This window comes from Dipteris shenzhenensis, chromosome 15 (genome assembly GCF_047967505.1).
Source record: "Dipteris shenzhenensis isolate YYH24624 ecotype China chromosome 15, Dip_SZ_1.0, whole genome shotgun sequence".
NCBI classification, from domain to species: Eukaryota; Viridiplantae; Streptophyta; class Polypodiopsida; order Gleicheniales; family Dipteridaceae; genus Dipteris; species Dipteris shenzhenensis.
In genome coordinates this window covers 23,986,572-24,006,536 of record NC_141610.1, presented here as the reverse complement: position 1 = coordinate 24,006,536, position 19,965 = coordinate 23,986,572, and the positions used below count along the sequence as shown (strand labels likewise).

The following is a 19,965-nucleotide window of genomic DNA, read 5'->3' as shown; positions in this document are numbered from 1 at the left end:
GGTCTAGAGAGATGGCCATCCTCTGTAGGCCTCACTTGTTTCCCCCATGGAGAAGGGACCATCGTCGTTGACTATATCATGGGATCCCTTGCCTTCACCTCTTACATCACAAATTCTCCATTCCCCAACCACCCTAAAGCCGATCATAGCTACATGTCCTAGCTTATCCATCTCCCTACCACCACAGAACACATCACGTCCCACTTACAGTACTTTCCACAAGATTCATTTTGATCATACATTAACCCCTGCCTCCCTTGTACGCTTTAGGACCTTGACGCTATCCCACTTCTAGAGGATAGAGCCACTTATCACATGTTCGTTTCATGACGCTGCCATCCAGTGTTTCTTGCATACCACTAGCTCCACCCTCCCACCACCTGTTGGATCGGTCCCTGGCAATAGCTAGTACGATGATGAGTGTAAGGCCTTGTGCCATCAGCTCAGATTCGAGACCAAGCATCATCTTCCAAGTGCAACAGAAAGTACGAGAATATCATAACTTGGTACGTTGGAAGAAGAGAGACGTTATCCGTCAGAATGAGGAAGAACTATGGAACATTCTATTTAGTAACAACTCCAACAAATTTCGGAGGGAATTTCTCGAGCGGAGGTCCACATCCCCTACCACCACTAACCTGATCATTTGGCACACTATTGAGATCATTGCTTATGGATCTCAAGGGAGGGGTACATCCATATTCATCTTCCACACTCATTGAGGATCTCGATGGGTCAGTTTTGAGTATTTTCACATAGGCTACGGGTTGAGACACGATGAGTAGAGGGCATTTCATGTGAGACGGATTGGCACTTTATGTGATATGGAGGAGACCGAGGCAGAGGATCACTATGCATTAGATGCCCTGTATACTATGAGATCTATCGAGGACACCATTGCCTTTTCAGTACTGGTTTTGGCCCACTCAGTTCCTGGCACATCCAAATCAGCGGCAGGTGGCTATTTTTCTTCTTGAGGCCCAGAGACATAGAGATCAGCTCATATGAGCACAAAGGAGAGCATATGAGGGACCAGTCGAGTCAGCAGAGCACCATCATGGATTTTTTCTCTGGTGACCCAAGCTAAGGACAGCAGGGGATCAAACATGAGAGAGCCAAAGGACATGACTCTCCAGATCCGACCCCGAGTGGACACTCACGTGAGGGCTGCAGACATATCCTCTCTTTTTGGCGTTGGTAGACAGACCACTGGAGTGATGATAGCACTTGTCAGACAGCAGGCCACATCACGAGACTACAGAGGAGAAGGGATGGACCCCCAGACAGGCCTAGCGACAGCAGCATTCTATCAGTGATTTCTCTCTCGACGCCAGCCCTTGCTAGATTTTGAACCACTGTCATACGAGCTCCTCTTCTCTCTCCTTAGTTGCCCATTCGTGTTTGTCCCACAGATTGCATACACAGGTCTGGCCACTCAGGGATGGGCGACTGATTGATAGATGACCAGGGGATTCTTCATGGTGTTTGCTCCCCCTTTGCATTTATTTCTCGTTATAGTTATCAGCCTTGGGTTGGGGTGCCCATTTTAGTGGCCCCGCCCTTAGGTTTCATTGTATTTGGTTTCTTTTTAGTCTCATAGGCGCACTGGTCTTTCGTAGACGTTAATAAACTTTCTTTCTTTCTTTCTTCACACTGAGGTATATGAGCAATAGGTTAACTGCAGGAGTTGTGTAGTTGTGTGAGGTACCTTTTGTGTGAGTTGTCCTCCGAGCTGTTCTGTAGAAGTTGCCTCAGGCATATCTTGCGGAGTGGACAAGTCTCGAGCAAGATGTGAAACTCCTTGAAGATCTCTGGCTAGACAGCATGTGTCTTGTGACTTAATCCAAGAGGATGTGTAGAAGATCTTTATGACTTGGCTCTAAAAAGGAGAAAGAATCCACATGGGCGGCCGAAAAGCAAGCCTTAGAAGTTCAAGTGCATGCAATGTGTCTCCAACATGAAGCAAGTAGGCAGCATTGAAGGACAACTGTTGTCACATTGCTGGTCCCATCTCCACGAGGATGCAAGTTTGAGATTCATTTCAGGCGAGCATTGCTCTAGAGGGAGATCACATTCAGGATGTTAAAGTTTTATGGGCACAGTGTCCTTTTTTTGTAGCTTAATTCGATAGAGATTGACTCCTCTTTCAGTCCATCAGTAGCTATAGCTGCTTCTAGAACATGGCAAAGTTAAATAGGTTTCCCTCATCACCAAGCAAATGCCTTCTTATATGCAGCCTGTTTTCCCAACCCCCCTTCGCTCCACTTTTGCGGCTAAACCTTCGGTCAGCCTCATCTCCAAACCCTCTCAAAAGCGTTTGCAGGTAGCTTCCTCCACCACCCTTCCCCCAGAGACAAAAATTGGTCCAGATCTTCTGTAGCTTTCTTTGATCTTAGGTATGCAGCTTAGAGCAGGGTCTAACTTTTATAGGCAAGGCATGAGACTTCCAGCAGAGTTCTGGAGGCTTGGACCATGCGATTACATGCAGGTACTGCAGAATTATATACATGTCCTTGAGTTTACAGTGATTTTCTTACAGCCTGCACAGGTTGCCAGGTGAGAGTACTCCATGTCGAAGCTTATGTTTGCGGTCAAGAAAAGGAGTGATTGGACACCCATGCTATTTGAACTTCAGTTGATGGACCAGGTCATGCTATGCTTGGCCTTTCGTTAGGTGTTACATAAATTCTGTATGGAGGGAAGGCCAAGCATGGGCTTTGCTTTGCCCTTTTAGTATGCCTTGGACAGGCAGGCGTCTATCTCAGTTTGCCTGGATGCAGAGTTGCAGCTGCAGGGTCTCACTTTTTGGCTACTGAATGAGATTGCTCTAAGGTGGAGATAGTACCCTTGTCTCTGATTAATTGGGCTCAGAGGGCAGGAGTAGAACTGACGATACCTCTTGCATCAAGGTGCACTGACATGGATTATTTCCTCTCCAAACCTCATTCAAAGGCTATTATATTGGAAGATTCGGGATAGGCCTTCCAGGAGAGCTTTTTTGATCACCATATCCTCCTCCCCATGAGCTGGATAGCACTGAGTTGGGAACATGCATGAGCGACATGATGGTGCACATTAGCAGCCATTAAAGTGGATACTCAACGTGATACTAAGCTTTTCTTTGAACTTTGTTCATCACAGTGTTTTTTCCGTTCTTGATTTATTTTCTTAATAGAAGTCTCTTTTTCTGAAAAGAGAAGAGGTGCTTATCCTCGAATGTTTTTGCAAATGAAACCGTCAGTATGCTGCACAGTGGTAAATATTGGAGTAAAACTTATAAATTGAATAAACATTCCTGAAAGGCCTATACATGGTAAATCATCTATCCTTTTACAAAAATAAATGTTTTTGGTAAAGATGAAATCTGCAGGGATACTTTGCCCATTTATATTTAAACCATAAAAACAGTTTTGAACTTTTGCTAGAGATCACACTAAGGATAACTGTTTATGTTCTTGTGCTCTTTCTCTTCAAGCAGGGGACCAAAAGACTGGTTCTAGTTGAATAGTGAGTGCCAACAGGATGACAGCTATACTGTGGATTTTATTCATCTTTAAGCCCCTTTATTTGTCTTCATGGGGCAGATGGAAGGCACATTCTCACTCATTGTTGTAAGGTACTAAGATATTGTGCACCAGATTGCCTTATGGATGCATTAATCTCTTTTGGTTTTCTAATTTACCTTATATTTTTTTACAAGGGCTTGTATTTCTACTCTTTGTAAGGAATGGACTTATCTGCAGTTCAAGAAGATGGGCAGGAAGCTTCTGCTAAATTAGAGGTTGTATGCTCCTTCCTGCATTTGCATGTGATTGTTACTAATAGGTTTCTTGAAGAGCTAGTCAATAGTAATTTGAAATGAAGGTTTCCATGGTGTATTGGTGGCTTCCAAATGTGAGAGCAAACTAAAAGATTCCATAGGAGAGAATTTTACATGTGAATCATTTTATGAACTAAAACCAAATTTCATCAACAAGACAAGGATACAAAGCCACAAATGGTATCCGCTCTCAGCAAAATATCTGAATCATCCTTAGTAATATGTCTTTTTTAAGGGACGCTAATGAGATCCAAATCTATAGCTGTAGTTCTTGTAGGTTCTTAATTGGAAACATACATCATGAAGCTTTATCCTTTTCGTCGCAAAGCAAGTGAGAATTAAGAGGCTTTTTAGCTACTGTAAACATCCTTGCCAACATGTAATAAATTTTCAAGTACACATGGATTTGAAAGCCCCTAGGAAAATATGAGAAACATAAGAGAACTATCTGAAAGTGGATGATGATAAGAATATGTACATATAGCATCTAATCGTTATGATATCAGAGCAGAAGAGTAATGGGACATTGCTAAAACCTTGAAAGGTGAATTTCAAAGAATTAATGCATGGCATTGTGGGCCCAAATTTTTGCATTCATGGTAAAAAATTTCAGCTTAAATGCCTTTAGAAAGGAAATCTGCAGCGAACATACCTGGAAACATCATCAGGACCATTTGTATGAGCAAATATTTTTTTATACACTCCATAACTTGCATGGCATCAGGGGTTGAATTTTCTCTCTTGATCGATCCTTGATCAAATGATATCTTTTGTAGCTCTTTTTATCTGTGCTTAATGTCCGTCTTTGAAAGTTATTGAAGCAATGATAATGTTTTGTTTGATGTGATGCCAGCCAATAGAGGAGAATAGAGGTTATACCGACATACTATGTTTGCCACTGTTTTTGGCATACTTGGTTAGTCACTCATCCTTCTCGCCATTTTATAACTTTATTACAGTAATCTATGAGCATGATTTTGCAACCCATTGCAATGTTTTCTTTTCTTTTGTAGCACCATCTGTGTATGTTCACTACAGATTTGTTAATGCATGACCATCCCGGAAAGACCCTGGTCCTGAGATTTCCTTGGTATCTTCTTTGTTAAAGCAATCAAAATCTCTTTTCCCTCGAGCAATGTACACAAGGGAGGTTTTGTATCTGGTTACTCATGGTATGCTGAGAAATACTATGCATGATGGAGGTTATGTGAGAACAAAAAGAGCAAGAGTGAGAGCTGAACGTAGGTCTACTGAATAGTGGACTGAATTGAAGTGTGTACAAAAGAGAAGTGAGGGGTTTTGTCTAAGTGACAAAACCCTATCTTATCCATTAGCTGTAGTTAGGGATTAGACTGTGGTTAGGGGGAAAAACCTCTAAGAGGGAAAAGTGCCCCTAACCCACTTATTACATTACATTGGCCACTGCCTAGAATATGATAATAATTCTAACAGGTTATGGTTTTCACCCTTGCGGACTATCATGAGTCTAAAAACCATACCATTTGTAGGATGATTTTGGGTTTATACCTCGATTCATCTAGATATATATGACTATAATTACCTTGCCACAGAAGCTGGGTGTCTGTTATATATGTAGGCTGCCAACAATCTCTCGCAAGGTATCGATGACCTCTGTGGGTGGAGATGTGTGAGCACTATAATGATCTAGGAGAGGACCGTACCTTTGTCAACATTCTAGACGAGTGCATATGCATGCCGTTCATAATGAGGGGCGGCTGTTTTGTTGGTCAATTCCACCACACCTTAAAAGCAACTTCGTGGCCCTAATGAAAATCTGTCGAGCTCTATTGGAACTCTCAGGCAGTGTGACTGGCTATAATCTCTTGTTGTATGAAGCTTGTGCAAGGATTGCCATTGAGTAGTATGAGGCATCTCATGGGGAGACCCTGTTTTACAGGCTGCTCAACCTGCTCTCCTCATAGCCATTGCATTCACCCTCCCCTCCCTTGCCTTCCCCCACCCGGCTCTGCTTTTTCCTCTTCCTCTTCCCGCTTTCTTCCATCTTCGCTGCTGCGTTTCATTAGAGTTTGTGAGAGCCTGTTCTGGGTTGTTGTACCTCTTCTCCCCTCTGCCTTAAGTTGCTTTTCCACACCTCCCCTGACCCATATCTGGCCTGGGGAAGCAGGTTTATTCCAACCCCCCTTAAGGTACTTTGGGCTCGTTTATTGTCTTGGGACTGAAGGCTTTCACACCCTTAGCCAGTGGGACTGCTTGAAGGCAGCCTACCAATGCCCGCCTCAGTCTTCCCTTCCCTCAAGCCCAGGGTCTATGGGCTTCACTGCCCCTTGGATGGCACTTTGGCCTCCTTCTGGCAGTGGGTCTACTGGAAGGCGCCCCATGTTGCTCTTTGGCCTGCCTTTTTTGGTCCTTTTCCTTTGCCTTCTCAAGCTGCTTCTTTCCTCACCCTCACTCCCTTTTTTTTCTCTTTCTGTGCCTCTTTTCCCACACCGGTTGCCTTTTTAATCCCTTCTTTGTCAAGGCATTTGACATCAGCAGGATGTTTTTGCTTGACTAAGGAAGTGGACTCCAAGTAGCGATTATTTTGGTCCGACCAAAGGAGCTCTTATTGCATCCTTGATTATTCTCATCTGGATTTCCCTCTGAGGCCAAGCAATAGGTTGAGCATGTAGTACATGATCTTGGAGGATATGAAGTTCTAGTGGATACCCGAGTTATCTTACGCCTTTCATACACTAAAGAGGCATGTCTCTGAAACACCCAATCAAGAATGCAAGAAAAGAGCCCTTCGGTGACAAAGAGCCAAGAATTAGATGCTGACAAATCTGCTAGGAGACTAACTTTGGTCGGGGCTAAGTGTAATTGAAACCAGCCTCAACAACGTAAAGGGTAGTAGGATCCACTTAAATACAGCATACACACTAAATAGACAAGTAATTATACACCACAATACAAATCACAAGGGAGCTAGAGCGCTCCTACTTAGAAACAAGACATTGATTGGCCCCAAACGTTGGCGCCCCTTGCGGTATTTATTTAACATTCATTTGAAACCAAGCGGCTGATTACAAAGGTCTCTAGGAAGCTGCACCACAGGCAAACCAACGCCCACAGACTCCCCCGTCCAGCCCACCCTGTAATTCCCTGCTCAACTTCAAACGGTGAGGAGCATCCAATCACTAGACAATCCTATATCCTCAGCCAACCAAAGTATGCAACAGAGACCCCAATAGCATCCACTGTCTGAACCACTCCTGCAATCGCACATCCAAGTGCCCAACCAGCCAAACACGGCTGAACAACTGCAAGACAAAGCCCTCAACAGCTGAACTCTGGTGCAATCAAACAATCAAACACTTCCTAGTGAGTTTCTTCAATCTATAGCCTCCCTGGCCACTGCCCAAAAGCATAAATCAACCCTTCTTCGTGAGGAAAGAAACCCAAACGCAATAACTAGCCAGCAACCAATCAAGAAACGGCAAAAACAGGCAAAGACAAGCCTTCTTCTACTTGGAATCCACAGAAGAAAGGTCACCCTGGCTGGAAGACCCTAGATCTTGCGGAGATAAGCTGATTCCGCCCTGGCACAGCCCAGAAGCAGCCTAGAATAGAACACCCATGCCTGGAAAGATACCAAAACCAGCCACAACACCCAGAAAGCTCCAGAAAATCTGGTCTAAATCTCCTGCAGAGCCTGAAAGCTTGAAAAAAGCAAGTTGCAATTCACCCGGAGCAGCTTGGTTAGGTCCAGAACTCCTGGAACAGCCCTAGAACCAATCGCAAGCACCTGGAACAGCCTGGAAGAGCCCAAAAGCAAACTGGAACAGACACCCTTGCAGAAATCGCCACCTGCAACAGACTCCTGGATCAATTGCTCTAGCAGGCTCTGGATCACCTGGAACTGGCCCCTGGGTAAAAACGAATTTCCCTAGCAGGCTCTGGAACACCTGAAAGTGGTCCTTGGGTAAAAACGAATATCCCTGGGTAAAAACGAATTTCCTTGGCAGGCTTTGGAACACCTGAAACTGGCCCCTGGGTAAAAACGAATTTTCTTGGCAGGCTCTGGAACACCTGAAACTGGCCCCTGGGTAAAAACAAATTTCCTTGGTAGGCCCTGGATCACCTGAAACTGGTCCTTGGGTAAAAACGAATTTCCTTGGCAGGCTCCAGAACACGTGAAACTGAAGATCTGGCTCCTTTGGAATTGATTTGGCCAACTGCATCCAAAAGAAGGGCTCCCTCCCCCTTTTAAAGCCCTAGGCTCCAAAAAGCAGTGTTTTAATTGCACCACTCTTTTGGCCCCTAAAAGCAGTTTTTTAATTGCACCACTCTTTTGGCCCTCCTGTTGCACACTTTGGCCCTAGGAATTAATTGCCTAGTAATTGGGCGCACATTTACTATTTACAAGGGCCCACTAGGAATTTTAATTCCCCAAGTCTCGCCCCATGGCTGGACCCTCGCTTCACAGAGGCTCAAGGTAGTCACGCGCAAATTACGGGAGTCACAAATCAAAAGTCCCAAAATTTCATGTCCTCGTGACAAACCCCCCTCTTGAAAGAAGGCAAACGTCCTCGATTGCGTGCAAAAGAAAACCAAGTGGAAACACTAAATGTTTGTTAGGCAAAAGAGAAGCAAACATTCCACGTACATGCATACATGCACTCACAAACAATATGCTCCCCACGATGTCCGATCCACCTCACGTATGGCCATCCCTAAGGACCCACTGCCAGTGGTACATCATGAGCATATGTAAACACTTAATGCATGCACATAGATACTCAGACTGTACTTCCCAGGGATAGTTCATGCATGCTTTACCCACCTATGGCCATCTCTTCAGACCCACACTAGTGGTACATCATGAACATCCGAAGCACCTGAGATATTAAATCCAAATCTGAGTGAACAGCCAACCATGCCGCCAACAGATCACCAACAATGCATATACGATTTGTAGAGCTACAAATAACAAATCCGTATAGCATTGCAAACCAAGCGACTAGTACACCCACTGTGACTAGTACACCACGTACATCGCGGCCAACAGTGCACGACATAGACCACTTCCAAGAATTGCACATCCGGAACCAAGGTCTAGGGGAATCCATTCTCTTTTTGTCGAAACCACATGACAAAAAAGAGCATTCCCATTTTGTCGAATCCTCATGACAAGAATAACATGCATATTTTACCGAAACCTCATGGCAAAAATAGCATTCGAAACCTCATGACAAAAATAGCAATGTCATTTTGTTGAAACCTCATGACAAAAGAGCATCCAAAGGTAGTAGGGAAAACACCATCCTACAAACCGTATACATCATCTAGAATCAGATGCCAAAAAGAGTGGTAGACTCTGCCATACAAAATTCTTTTTACAAGTACCTGTATATAGCGCTCTACAAAACCAGCCGTAAACAACCCGCTATGGAATCGGGAACTCTTGCCCTTCGGAACATTCCGTGGCTCATCTGTGTCACTAGCCGGCTCTTTCCTCTTACGGTTGGGACAATTTCTAGACCGATGTCCCTCCTCTTTGCAAATAAAACATTTACTAGCTTCATATAAAGCCTGTCATTCCTCTGGAGACAAGCGATTACGCTCATCCTTTTGACAATTGGCCTTCTTCTCTATTTTGGAGAATCGGAACCCAGTTTTCTTATCTGTGTCATCTTTCTTAGCTTCCTGCTTCTGTCCGGACACCTTTGAAGCCTGAAGTCCTCCCCTGCATCAAAGCATATGCCGTGCTAGCATTCTCGATAAGCTGAGACATATTGGAGACTCTTCGTGCAGTAGTTTCTCAACTCCTTAGGCTAGCCCGCAACAATATTTCTCAACCTGCTCAGTGAAAGGAACAATCCGGTAGGAGCTAACATGCAACAAAGCTGCCCAAAACTTGCTGTTATACTCCTCCAAATTACGGCAATTATTGGAATTCAGCTCATGCCAAGCAGTCATGATATCCACTTCAAAAGTCGTGGTAAGCCACGCAGTTGAAAACACCTGCTTGAAACCTACCCACATGTTTGGTGTAGTGCTTTACATAAGCATAGTGGTCCACCACTGAAACCAGCCTCAACAACGTAAAGGGTGGTAGGATGCACGTAAATACATCATACACAGTAAATAGACAAGTAAATATGCACCATAGAACAAATCACAGTTCCCTACTCTATTTGTATGAACTGCATTAGATTCCACCACCTAGAGGCTTGAGAGTATTTTTTGATGGAAGTTCAGTACCTCCGTGCAACAGAGGTTGAGAAAGATACCCAAGTATGGATCTCTTTGCTTGCTTTCCACATGAGATGATGGTGGGGATTGGGGCGGGGATCCAATGTCTTAGTTGACTACATCATGGGATCCCCTAGGGGCCTTTTTCCCACACATCATTGACTTCTCCATAGTTGGCGGTGTGCCAACTCTATTTGAAGTCGTCCAGCCATCAGGCCACACATGGCCCCCATCTGGTGTCCAAACTAGGACCTACCGGATAACCGAGCTACTCAAATGCCTTCTCATCAGACACCGATTGGCCCCAAACGTTAGCGCCCCTTGTGGTATTTATTTAACATTCATTTGAAGCCAAGCGGCTGATTACAAAGGTCTCTGGGAAGCTGCACCACAGGCAAACCAACGCGTGCAGACTCCCCCGTCCAGCCCACCCTATAATTCCCTGCTCAACTTCAAACGGTGAACAGCATCCAATCACTAGACAATCCTATATCCTCAGCCAACCAAAGTATGCAACAGAGACCCCAATAGCATCCACTGTTTGAACCACTCCTGCAATCGCACATCCAAGTGCCCAACCAGCCAAACACGGCTGAACAACTGCAAGACAAAGCCCTCAACAGCTGTACTCTGGTGCAATCAAACAACCAAACACTTCCCAGCGAGTTTCTTCAATCTATAGCTTTAAAAAGGTCAAGGCCTTAAGTTTGTCCTACACTCCACTGAGTGTCTCAAATTTCACGGCTGCACCTGCCTCTTTAAAGTCCTTCAACTTCCCCTGAGGTGCCTGTCATAAACAGGTGCCTGGGCAAACGGGACAGCAGCAGTCACTCTATTCCCCACACTACCAGCATTAGGAAAAGCTGTACTATTCAGACCAGCACCCAAATTTTGCATATTTCCGAAAGCAAGGCTACCTGTTGCTACATTAGGCATACATGTTTGCATCCTTGGGGCTGCTCCAATGTTTGCATACATCATGTTCTGTCCCATGGGCTGTAAACTAGGCTGAAACCCAACTGTTTGACTAGCAGGCATACCTGAAAATTGGGCTTGTGGGCTGACCATAGCCTGAAACACTGAACCACCACCAAAATAACTTGGCTGAACCGGGTTTGCCAAAACTCTTTGCTGTCTGGAAACCATGGACTGAAAATTATTACCTTGAGTCAGTCTCGGAATCGTGTTATACGGCTGCTGCTGACCATAGGGAATTTGAGAGCGGATTTGAGTTCATCATCTTCTGGAAGCGAGGATCTTGTGTGAACTGTGTGAAAGCACTCATGAAACTCTGCATGTGTGCCTTGAATAGTTCCACATCCTCCTCATCGGTCCGATCATCCTGATGCTCTGCAACATGCCGGGTCTCCTCTCCTGCATCCTGGTCACCACCAAGAGATTAAGACATCTCTGAGTAAGGCTCACGGATCTCTCCCTGTGTGACATATTTACTGAATAGTATGCTGTCTTCTTCACCTAGTCTGCTCGACTTGCACCAAGCCAACCACAGGCTTCCCTCTTGAAGAAGTAAGGTGGATCCCGGCAATGGAACCACTGAAACCAGCCTCAACAACGTAAAGGGTGGTAGGATCCACTTAAATACAGCATACACAATAAATAGACAAGTAAATATGCACCACAGAACAAATCACAGGGGAGCTAGAGCGCTCCTACTCAGAAACAAGACATCGATTGGCCCCAAACGTTGGCGCCCCTCGCGGTATTTATTTAACATTCATTTGAAGCCAAGCGGCTGATTACAAAGGTCTCTGGGAAGCTGCACCACAGGCAAACCAACGCCCGTAGACTCCCCGTCCAACCCACCCTGTAATTCCCTGCTCAACTTCAAACGCAATCACTAGACAATCCTATATTCTCAGCCAACCAAAGTATGCAACAGAGACCCCAATAGCATCCACTGTCTGAACCACTCCTGCAATCACACATCCAAGTGCCCAACCAGGCAAACGGCGAGTTTCTTCAATCTATAGCCTCCCTGGCCACTGCCCAACAACATAAATCAACCCTTCTTCGCGAGGAAAGAAACCCAAACGCAATAACTAGCCAACAACCAATCAGGAAACAGCAAAAATAGGCAAAGACAAGCCTTCTTCCCGGAATCCATAGAAGAAAGGTCACCCTGGCTGGAAAACCCTAGATCTTGCGGAGATAAGCTGATTCCGCTCTGGCACAGCCCAGAAGTAGCCTAGAATAGAACACCCACGCCTGGAAAGATACCAAAACCAGCCACAACACCCATAAAGCTCCAGAAAATCAGGTCTAAATCTCCTGCAGAGCCTGAAAGACTGAAAAAAAGCAAAAGTTGCAGTTCACCCGGAGCAACTTGGTTAGGTCCAGAACTCCTAGAACAGCCCTATAACCAATCGCAAGCACCTGGAACAGCCTGGAAGAGCCCAAAAGCAAATCGCAAACTGGAACAAACACCCTAGCAGAAATCGCCACCTGCAACAGACTCCTGGATCAATTGCGATTTGCTCTAGTAGGCCCTGGATCACTTGGAACTGGCCCCTGGGTAAAAACGAATTTCCCTGGCAAGCTCTGGAACACCTGAAACTAGCCCTTGGGTAAAAAGGAATTTCCCTGGCAGGCCCTGGATCACCTGAAACTGGCCCCTGGGTAAAAACGAATTTCCTTGGCGGGCTCTGGAACACCTGAAACTGGCCCTTGGGTAAAAACGAATTTCCCTGGTAGGCTTTGGAACACCTAAAATTGGCCCTTGGGTAAAAACGAATTTCCCTGGTAGGCCTTGGATCACCTGAAACTGAGGCTTTGGAACACCTGAAGCTGATGATCTCGCTCCTTTGGAACTGATTTGGCCAACTGCATCCAAAAGAAGGGTTCCCTCCCCCTTTTAAAGCCCTAGGCTCCAAAAAGCAATGTTTTTTAATTGCACCACTCTTTTGGCCCCCTAAAAGCAGTTTTTTAATTGCACCACTCTTTTGGCCCCCCGTGTTGCACACTTTGGCCCTAGGAATTAATTGCCTAGTAATTGGGCGCGCATTCACTATTTACAAGGGCTCACTAGGAATTTTAATTCCCCAAGTCCCGCCCCATGGCCGGACCCTCGCGTCCTAGAGGCTCAAGGTAGTCACGCGCAAATTATGGTAGTCACAAATCAAAAGTCCCAAAATTTCACGTCCTCGTGACAGTAACAGATTGTTCTGGAGAGCTCAGCCTTTCGTCTTAACAAGAGGCACTTCCTCCGTAGAGACCACTTGAGGCTGGAGCCTAGATTGAGCCCCCCTTTGCCGCGTGCCCCTCCCTTCCCTTTTGTGCCCCGCTATTCTGTTGGTGGTGAGACCAGATATAAGGGTTCGCTAGATGCGCGCCCTTCACCAATATGGAGTTCAATACCACAGTTCTTGCTTTTCATAAGGGCAAGTGCCCGGGTTCGGATGGGCTTCCACCATCCTTTTCTATTACGTGTTGTGATGAGATTGGGGATTACATTACCTCAGCCCTGCAAGGTGTTTGGGACTCTGGTGCTATGCTTGACTCAATCACAGAGGGTGTCATCCTTCTCATTCCAAAGGGGGTTGCAAAAATTTCACAATGGAGGCCAATCCTTTCTTGGGCACCTTTTATAAAATTTTTGACGAAAGCAATTAGTTTGCGGTTGCAACCCTTTGTTCCGGATCTAATTCATGACATGCAGGGAGGCTTTATGCATGGCAAGAGCATATTTGATAAAATCTTCTCATTTTGGGAGGCTTTGGATTGGGCTATACATAGCAGCTAGAAGCTAGCCATTCTACTCTTGGATTTTGAGAAAGCTTATGATACGGTAGATTGGGATTTCCTAGAGGGCACCTTTCATTGTTTTGGATTCTTAGATGTTTGGAGTAGAGGGGTTTCAGATTTCAGATTCCTAGGTGCGTATCAGAGGGATCAGGGGGAAGAGATTTTAGATTTCTAGATAGTCCGTCAGGGTTGCCCTCTAGCCTCTTTTCTTTTTCTGTTTGTGGCTGAAGCTATGAGCATTTTCCTCAGATCTCAAGCCAATATTTATGGGCTGAGACTTCCCCCGAGACAAATGAGGAACTCCGGGATTGTGAGTTGGTGGGGACAACACTGCGTGTTTTTGGATACCATTCCTCAGACTCTCTTTTCTTTCAGGGAAGCCGCGGATTTGTTTTATATTGTAGCTGGTGCACACATTAATTGGAACAAATCCAATGGCTTTTGGGTTAGTGACAAGGACACTCCATATTGGGGGGCTGCCTTTGGATTTACTTGGATTCATAGGGGTGTTTGTGAAGAATTAACCTTCTCAAGAATGCAAATGTGTGCAATGCATGCAGAATTTGAATGCCAATGGGCCCTCCCATGGGGAAGGGCGCCCTTGTGAGAGTACTTGTTTCTATTTTCGACCTACATGCAAGGTGTGTGTGAGATGGCAGATGAATGCAAGGTGAATGAAGAATGCTACGTGAGATTCACAATGAAAGGATGATACCCTTTGTCCCTTGAGATCACTCAAGCTCCATCTTCCCCTTTACACCTACCCTTAGCCTATGACCCATGCATCTACCATGCAATGCACCTTAATGCACCCTTCCCTTCCCTTCCTATTGCCCCTAGGACCTAGACACGTGTGTGCACATTTTTATTAATATAATAAGTGTCACATGTCCAAATTCGATGCCGTGTGAAGCAGTGGCTCCAGCTTGACTAGTCCTATCTACTGAGATGATCCACCGCCATAGCAAATCGGTCGGTATCCATCATAAATACAAATACATGTTATACCATTGGCGTATAATATATAATAATGTTTTAATGTCTACTAATCACGGATTAATGATTTCTCTTGTCATGATAGTGTTACCACCAGATACTTAGGATGCCATGTCTCTATGGGTATCTCTTCTTCACAGCAGATTGCTCCAGTGTTGGAGAGCATCAGGAGGAAACTCCTTTTTTTGAGTTCAGCCAAACTTGACCTTGCCTCCAGGGTGGTGGTTGTCAACCAGGTTTTACCGGCCATGACATGGTTTGTTTGCTCTTGCTAGTACAGATCTAGGGATTGCATTACTTAGCTTAAGAGGCCTATAAGGAACTTTTTGTGGAATGGGCTAGACGGCACTGCAAACACTATAGCTAGGATGGCTTGGGAGACCTTGATTCTTCCCACACAAGAAGGGGGCTCAATATTATAGACCTAGACTTTGCAAGTTCATGGTAAGGGAATTTATGCTTGGGCAAGACCCTTGAAAGGACTTCCTTATTCGATGCTTACAGTCTTGTACCCCTTCTTCAGGTGGAGACTGGGTAGACAGTACCACACGGATTTCTACTTCAACCCATCTCAGATTTCCTTCCTCTCCTCTTATGGCTGCTATTCTGAAAGCTTGGAACAACTTCAGAAAGACTATTCGGAGAGTTCCCCCTACTTCTCTAGTAGGCAGCTAGTCACGTGGAATGATCATGAGCATGGCAGACCACTTGGCAAGTCCCATTATGTGCAGTGGTCTAGATGGGAAGAGAGGACCTACCTCCTGTGTAGGATTATGAAAAGTTTTCAAAAAGCTTCCAGAGGATCGTAACCTGCAAATGGTAAGCCACCTTAGAGGAAGTGTAGGGAGGATTCAATAGATGATGCAGCCTTACTAGAGGATTAACATGGCTGTTGTTTGTTCTACTTGGATGGGGGCTTTCATGAGAACATGCATTCCACTTCAGGTCATAGCCTTTCGAGGAGCTCACACGAGGATGCCTTGGTCTTTGATGTCAGTCAGATGGCAGGCTGTTTAGATCTTCATATGATATTCTCTTGGGTGTTTCCTTTCAGCCTGTCAGGAGTATAGGGTATGTGGAGCATGGCAAGGATCCATAGTGGCACTTAGATCCCAACCCACGACTTACTCTCTTGGGTTATGGAGGATTTGGCTATACGAAGGGGTCTCTCTTAAGCTTTGCAGTGGGTTCTTGAGAGTGGGAGTGGATTGATGCAAGGCACCAAGAGAAGAGTCTCCCCTTCTTTTGTTGTACTGTAAGTAATGCCAGGAATTTTTAGATCAGTTGTAGAGGCTGAAGGCCCTCCTGAGCCCTTCATGGGGGGAACCGTCGTCAGTATTTGGACTGATACCATACATACTTTGATGGCCAATTGGGTGACCATGTAAGGTTCCTCCTCGGCAGCCTCTGCCAGGAGGGATATTTTACTTAGGGAATGGAGGGGTTCTCACTTCTTCTCAGAGTCTATAGCAGGACTGAGGTGGCACTTTCAGCCTCTTCTTTGGTTTCTTTCCAGTTTGTACTGAGGCTTCCTATTGATCCGTTTTGGGTGGTCTTTTATTCATGCCATGCATGTACTTTTGCTTTGAGCTTGCTCTTGCGGGTTTTTTTCTTACTTAATAGAAGTCTTTTTCTTGCCCAAAAAAAAGAGGTCTCTACTTGATGCACCTTTCACCACTCCGGAATTCAAGACTGCTCTTTTTGCCCTTCACAAGGGCAAACGTCCTAGTCTTTTTCTTGCCAAAAAATAGAAAGGGCTCTACTTGATGCACCTTTCACTAATCCAGAATTCAAGACTGCTCTTTTTGCCCTTCACAAGGGCAAATGTCCTAGTCTTTTTCTTGCCAAAAAATAGAAAGGGCTCTACTTGATGCACCTTTCACTAATCCAGAATTCGAGACTTCACAAGGGCAAATGTCCTAGTCCAGATGCGGTGACCCCCTCTTTCTTCCTTACTTTTTTGGGAAATGTTTGGTGATCATATCACCTCAACACTGCACAATATTGGAGCTCTGGTGCTATGCCTGATTCACTCACAGAGGGTCTCTTTAACTTATTCCAGGGTTTGTGAATCTGGACACTAGGGCTCTAATTGATGCACTTTTCATCATTCTAGAATTCAAGGCTGCCCTTTTTGCGAAGGTAAATATCTAGGTCCAGATTGTTTGATCCACTTTGTCTTTATTACATTTTGGGAATGTTGGGCTGTAACGTTGTTGTGGGTCTCTCTCCATCTTGCATCACTCCTCTCCTGTGTTGGAGAACATTAGGAGGAACCACCTCTTTTGGAGTTCAGCTAGACTTAACCTTGCTTCTAGAGTTGTAGTTGTCAACTAGTATTGATGGCCGCAATTTGGTTTGTTTGCTTGTTGGTGCCACTCCAAGGACTGCATCACTTAGTGAAAAGACCGATCATGACTTTCTTATGGAGTGGGCTTGATGGTTCAGCAGATGTCAGACCCAATGTGGCTTGGGAGACTTTGATTCTCCAACTGGAGGGAGGGGGCTTTTACATCTTTGATGCAAATTTGCATTGTAGGGATTTTCTTTGCAAGTTGGTGGTTAGGGAACTTATGCCAAGACAAGACCCTTGGAATGTTTTCTTATTTGATGCATTGACTTGCACATGCATCGGCGGACACACGTTGGGAGATCGTAGCGAGCATTGCAGGGATTTTCTTTGCAAGTTGGTGGTTAGGGAACTTATGCCAAGACAAGACCCTTGGAATGTTTTCTTATTTGATGCATTGACCTGCACATGCATCGGCGGACACACGTTGGGAGATTGTAGCGAGCATTTCATCTTGGCATATCTAGAGATCCAGTTGCACAGAGGCACTTAATGGTTCCCATGTTCACCGATCTCACACCATGGCCAATTTTTGGATTGACTCTGTATACACTTTGATGGTCATTTGGTCAAGTATGTAGGGGTCTTCTAAAGTTTCTTCTCATAGAAAAAAAGAAAGAAAGATATGTTAACGTCCGCGGAAGGCTTCGCGGGCCTATGGGACAAAGTGCAAAGTACACCAAAAGGGAAAAGAACTCATACAAGCCACAAAGGCCTCAAGCAAAAAGCGCGCTAAGACCCTTGCTGAGTACTATGCTGAAATAAAAAGCTCAATAGCTCAAGCAAAATCAAGTACAAAACATATCATGTGCTATCTGAAGTAGGCTGAGAGCTGGAGCTGGAACTCAGAATCCGAAACCCAGCACTGTGGTGGCTCGTCTACGAGCAATGAAAATGTCTCGGATCTGCGTCTCTCGGGCTGCTTCTTTTTTTTGGACAGAAAAAAAAAGTTTGATTATATCATGATCATGAGTTTTGTACACATAAGATAAATACAAAAAGGCCCCTCTCAAGAGAGGAATAAACAGGTTGTAACCAAGATAGTTCCTGTGCAGAGAAAAAAACTGCTCCTAGTGACTTGGCAGCATCCACAAAGCTCCATGGCAGAAGAACAGGGTGTACAATCAGGTTGCGGGTTCATCTTTGACAGGGAAAAGGGAGGGTAAGAGCTATGCTTGAAGATCCACACAGGAGTTTGTGCACCTCCCAGCATCTTTGATGTGGTCCTCAAGTTCAGCCTGGAATTGTGAAATCTGTTCATTATAGTTATGGAATTCTTGATTCAGCAGAAATTTGGCCTGGACCACAGAAGGTAGTAATCAGTTAGTAAGAATATCTTCCATACCAATTCAAAAATAGTGGGGCATGAGATAAAAAGATGGAATATGTCTTCTTTGAGTCCTAAGTAGGATTTGCAGGTTCCATCCCCCTTGCCAATCCTCAAGCTCCTGCAATTAGTCCAGACAGCTTTATGTAGAATTAGCCACAAAAGAGTTGACAAAGCCTATGACAGCTTTACGTAGAATCCTTCTATCCTAGATAAGTGAGAACCTGATATCCCATTTCCTTTCAGCATCAGCAAGATTCCATCTAGTATTGAGGGTGGAAATCACCTCTTCGATGCCCTCAGAAGGAGTAGGTATGGGTAGAAAAGATGAACTGCCTACCCAGCTGAACTCTCTAGTGAAGTTTAGGACCCTGCCCCCTTTCCAGGTAATGTCTCCCTCGTGTAGTTGTAATTTGCTCATAACCAGCTCTTGATTTGCATTACTAAGTCTGTATTCCCTTCTCATCTCCAGCCATGTCTATCATTTGAGGTTGGTTTTGTCCCACGTATCTCCCCAGTTGACTAGCCCCTTCTTTGAGAGTTGCCATGCTTTAAAAAAATCCTCATCACTTAATTGCTGTTTGGTAAAGAAAACAGACACCCAGATTGAGTCCATAGTCATGAAACTCCTTTTACGAGAGAGGACAATGTGACTCTTGATCTGTTCAAAGGCCCCCCATAAGGTTTTCCATAGTTGACTCCCCTTAGTCATACAAGGCTCTGGATTATCAATAGCAGAGAGGAGAGGAAAGTCCTTCTACCTAGGGGTCGTGTAGGGTCTTAGCCCAGTCACTGTCTGGAGAGGTGATAGCTTTTATTATCCACCTGGCTGCTAGTTTGTAGGCTGCCAACTGGATATTAATTATTCCCAACCCTCCTTCCTTTCTGGGTCTGTACAAAAGGACCATTTGACCTTTGATATTCTCCTTCTTGTGTCACTCCCCCCCCACACGAAGGATTTCTAATCCTGCTTTAGAGGGGCACCAACAAGAGATTAAAAATAGCTATTGGGTATATGCAATGGTTTAGAACAACTCTTCTCCGTGCTAGATTTGCTTGTAGACCTCTGAGTTTGTCTTTTTTTTTTTGGAATCTACCTAGAAACCACTCCCATCTGTCTTTTATTTTAACTTTGAAGCCCATAGGAATATCCAACAGCCTGAAGATTTGATTTTTTTGCATCCCATTTAGTTCAGAAGTGTTTGAGAGCCACCTGTGAGCAGGGCATAGCTTGTTTTTGTGTGGTTTATTTTAGAACCTGATGCCATACAAAAAATGTCCATATAGTCCATAGCCCTTTGAATGTCTGCATCTGTATTTTTGATAGTGAGAGTAGTGTCATTAGCAAATGGCTGATTCACTAAATGTTTTCCTGAGGGGAGCTCAATACCTCTAATTTCACCACTTGACACTAGGTCTTTTATTAGCCATCCCAAAGCATCAGCAGCTATGGCAAAATAATAGAGGGGCCAAAGGGTGCCCTTGTCTTATTGA

General features: G+C 44.8%; 1 protein-coding gene across 1 annotated transcript in view; it reads left to right on the top strand.

Annotated features, from left to right (window-relative positions):
* The window catches only part of LOC147893567 (choline transporter protein 1-like), a 134,222-nt gene that overhangs the window by 22,913 nt on the left and 91,344 nt on the right, over positions 1-19,965 (top strand). The window contains exons 2-4 of the mRNA XM_087386314.1: positions 3,479-3,616; positions 3,701-3,781; positions 4,674-4,736. Of these exons, the coding sequence (XP_087242440.1) occupies positions 3,728-3,781; positions 4,674-4,736 (117 nt within the window). The 5' untranslated portion in view covers positions 3,479-3,616; positions 3,701-3,727. The remainder of the gene's footprint in view (positions 1-3,478; positions 3,617-3,700; positions 3,782-4,673; positions 4,737-19,965) is intronic.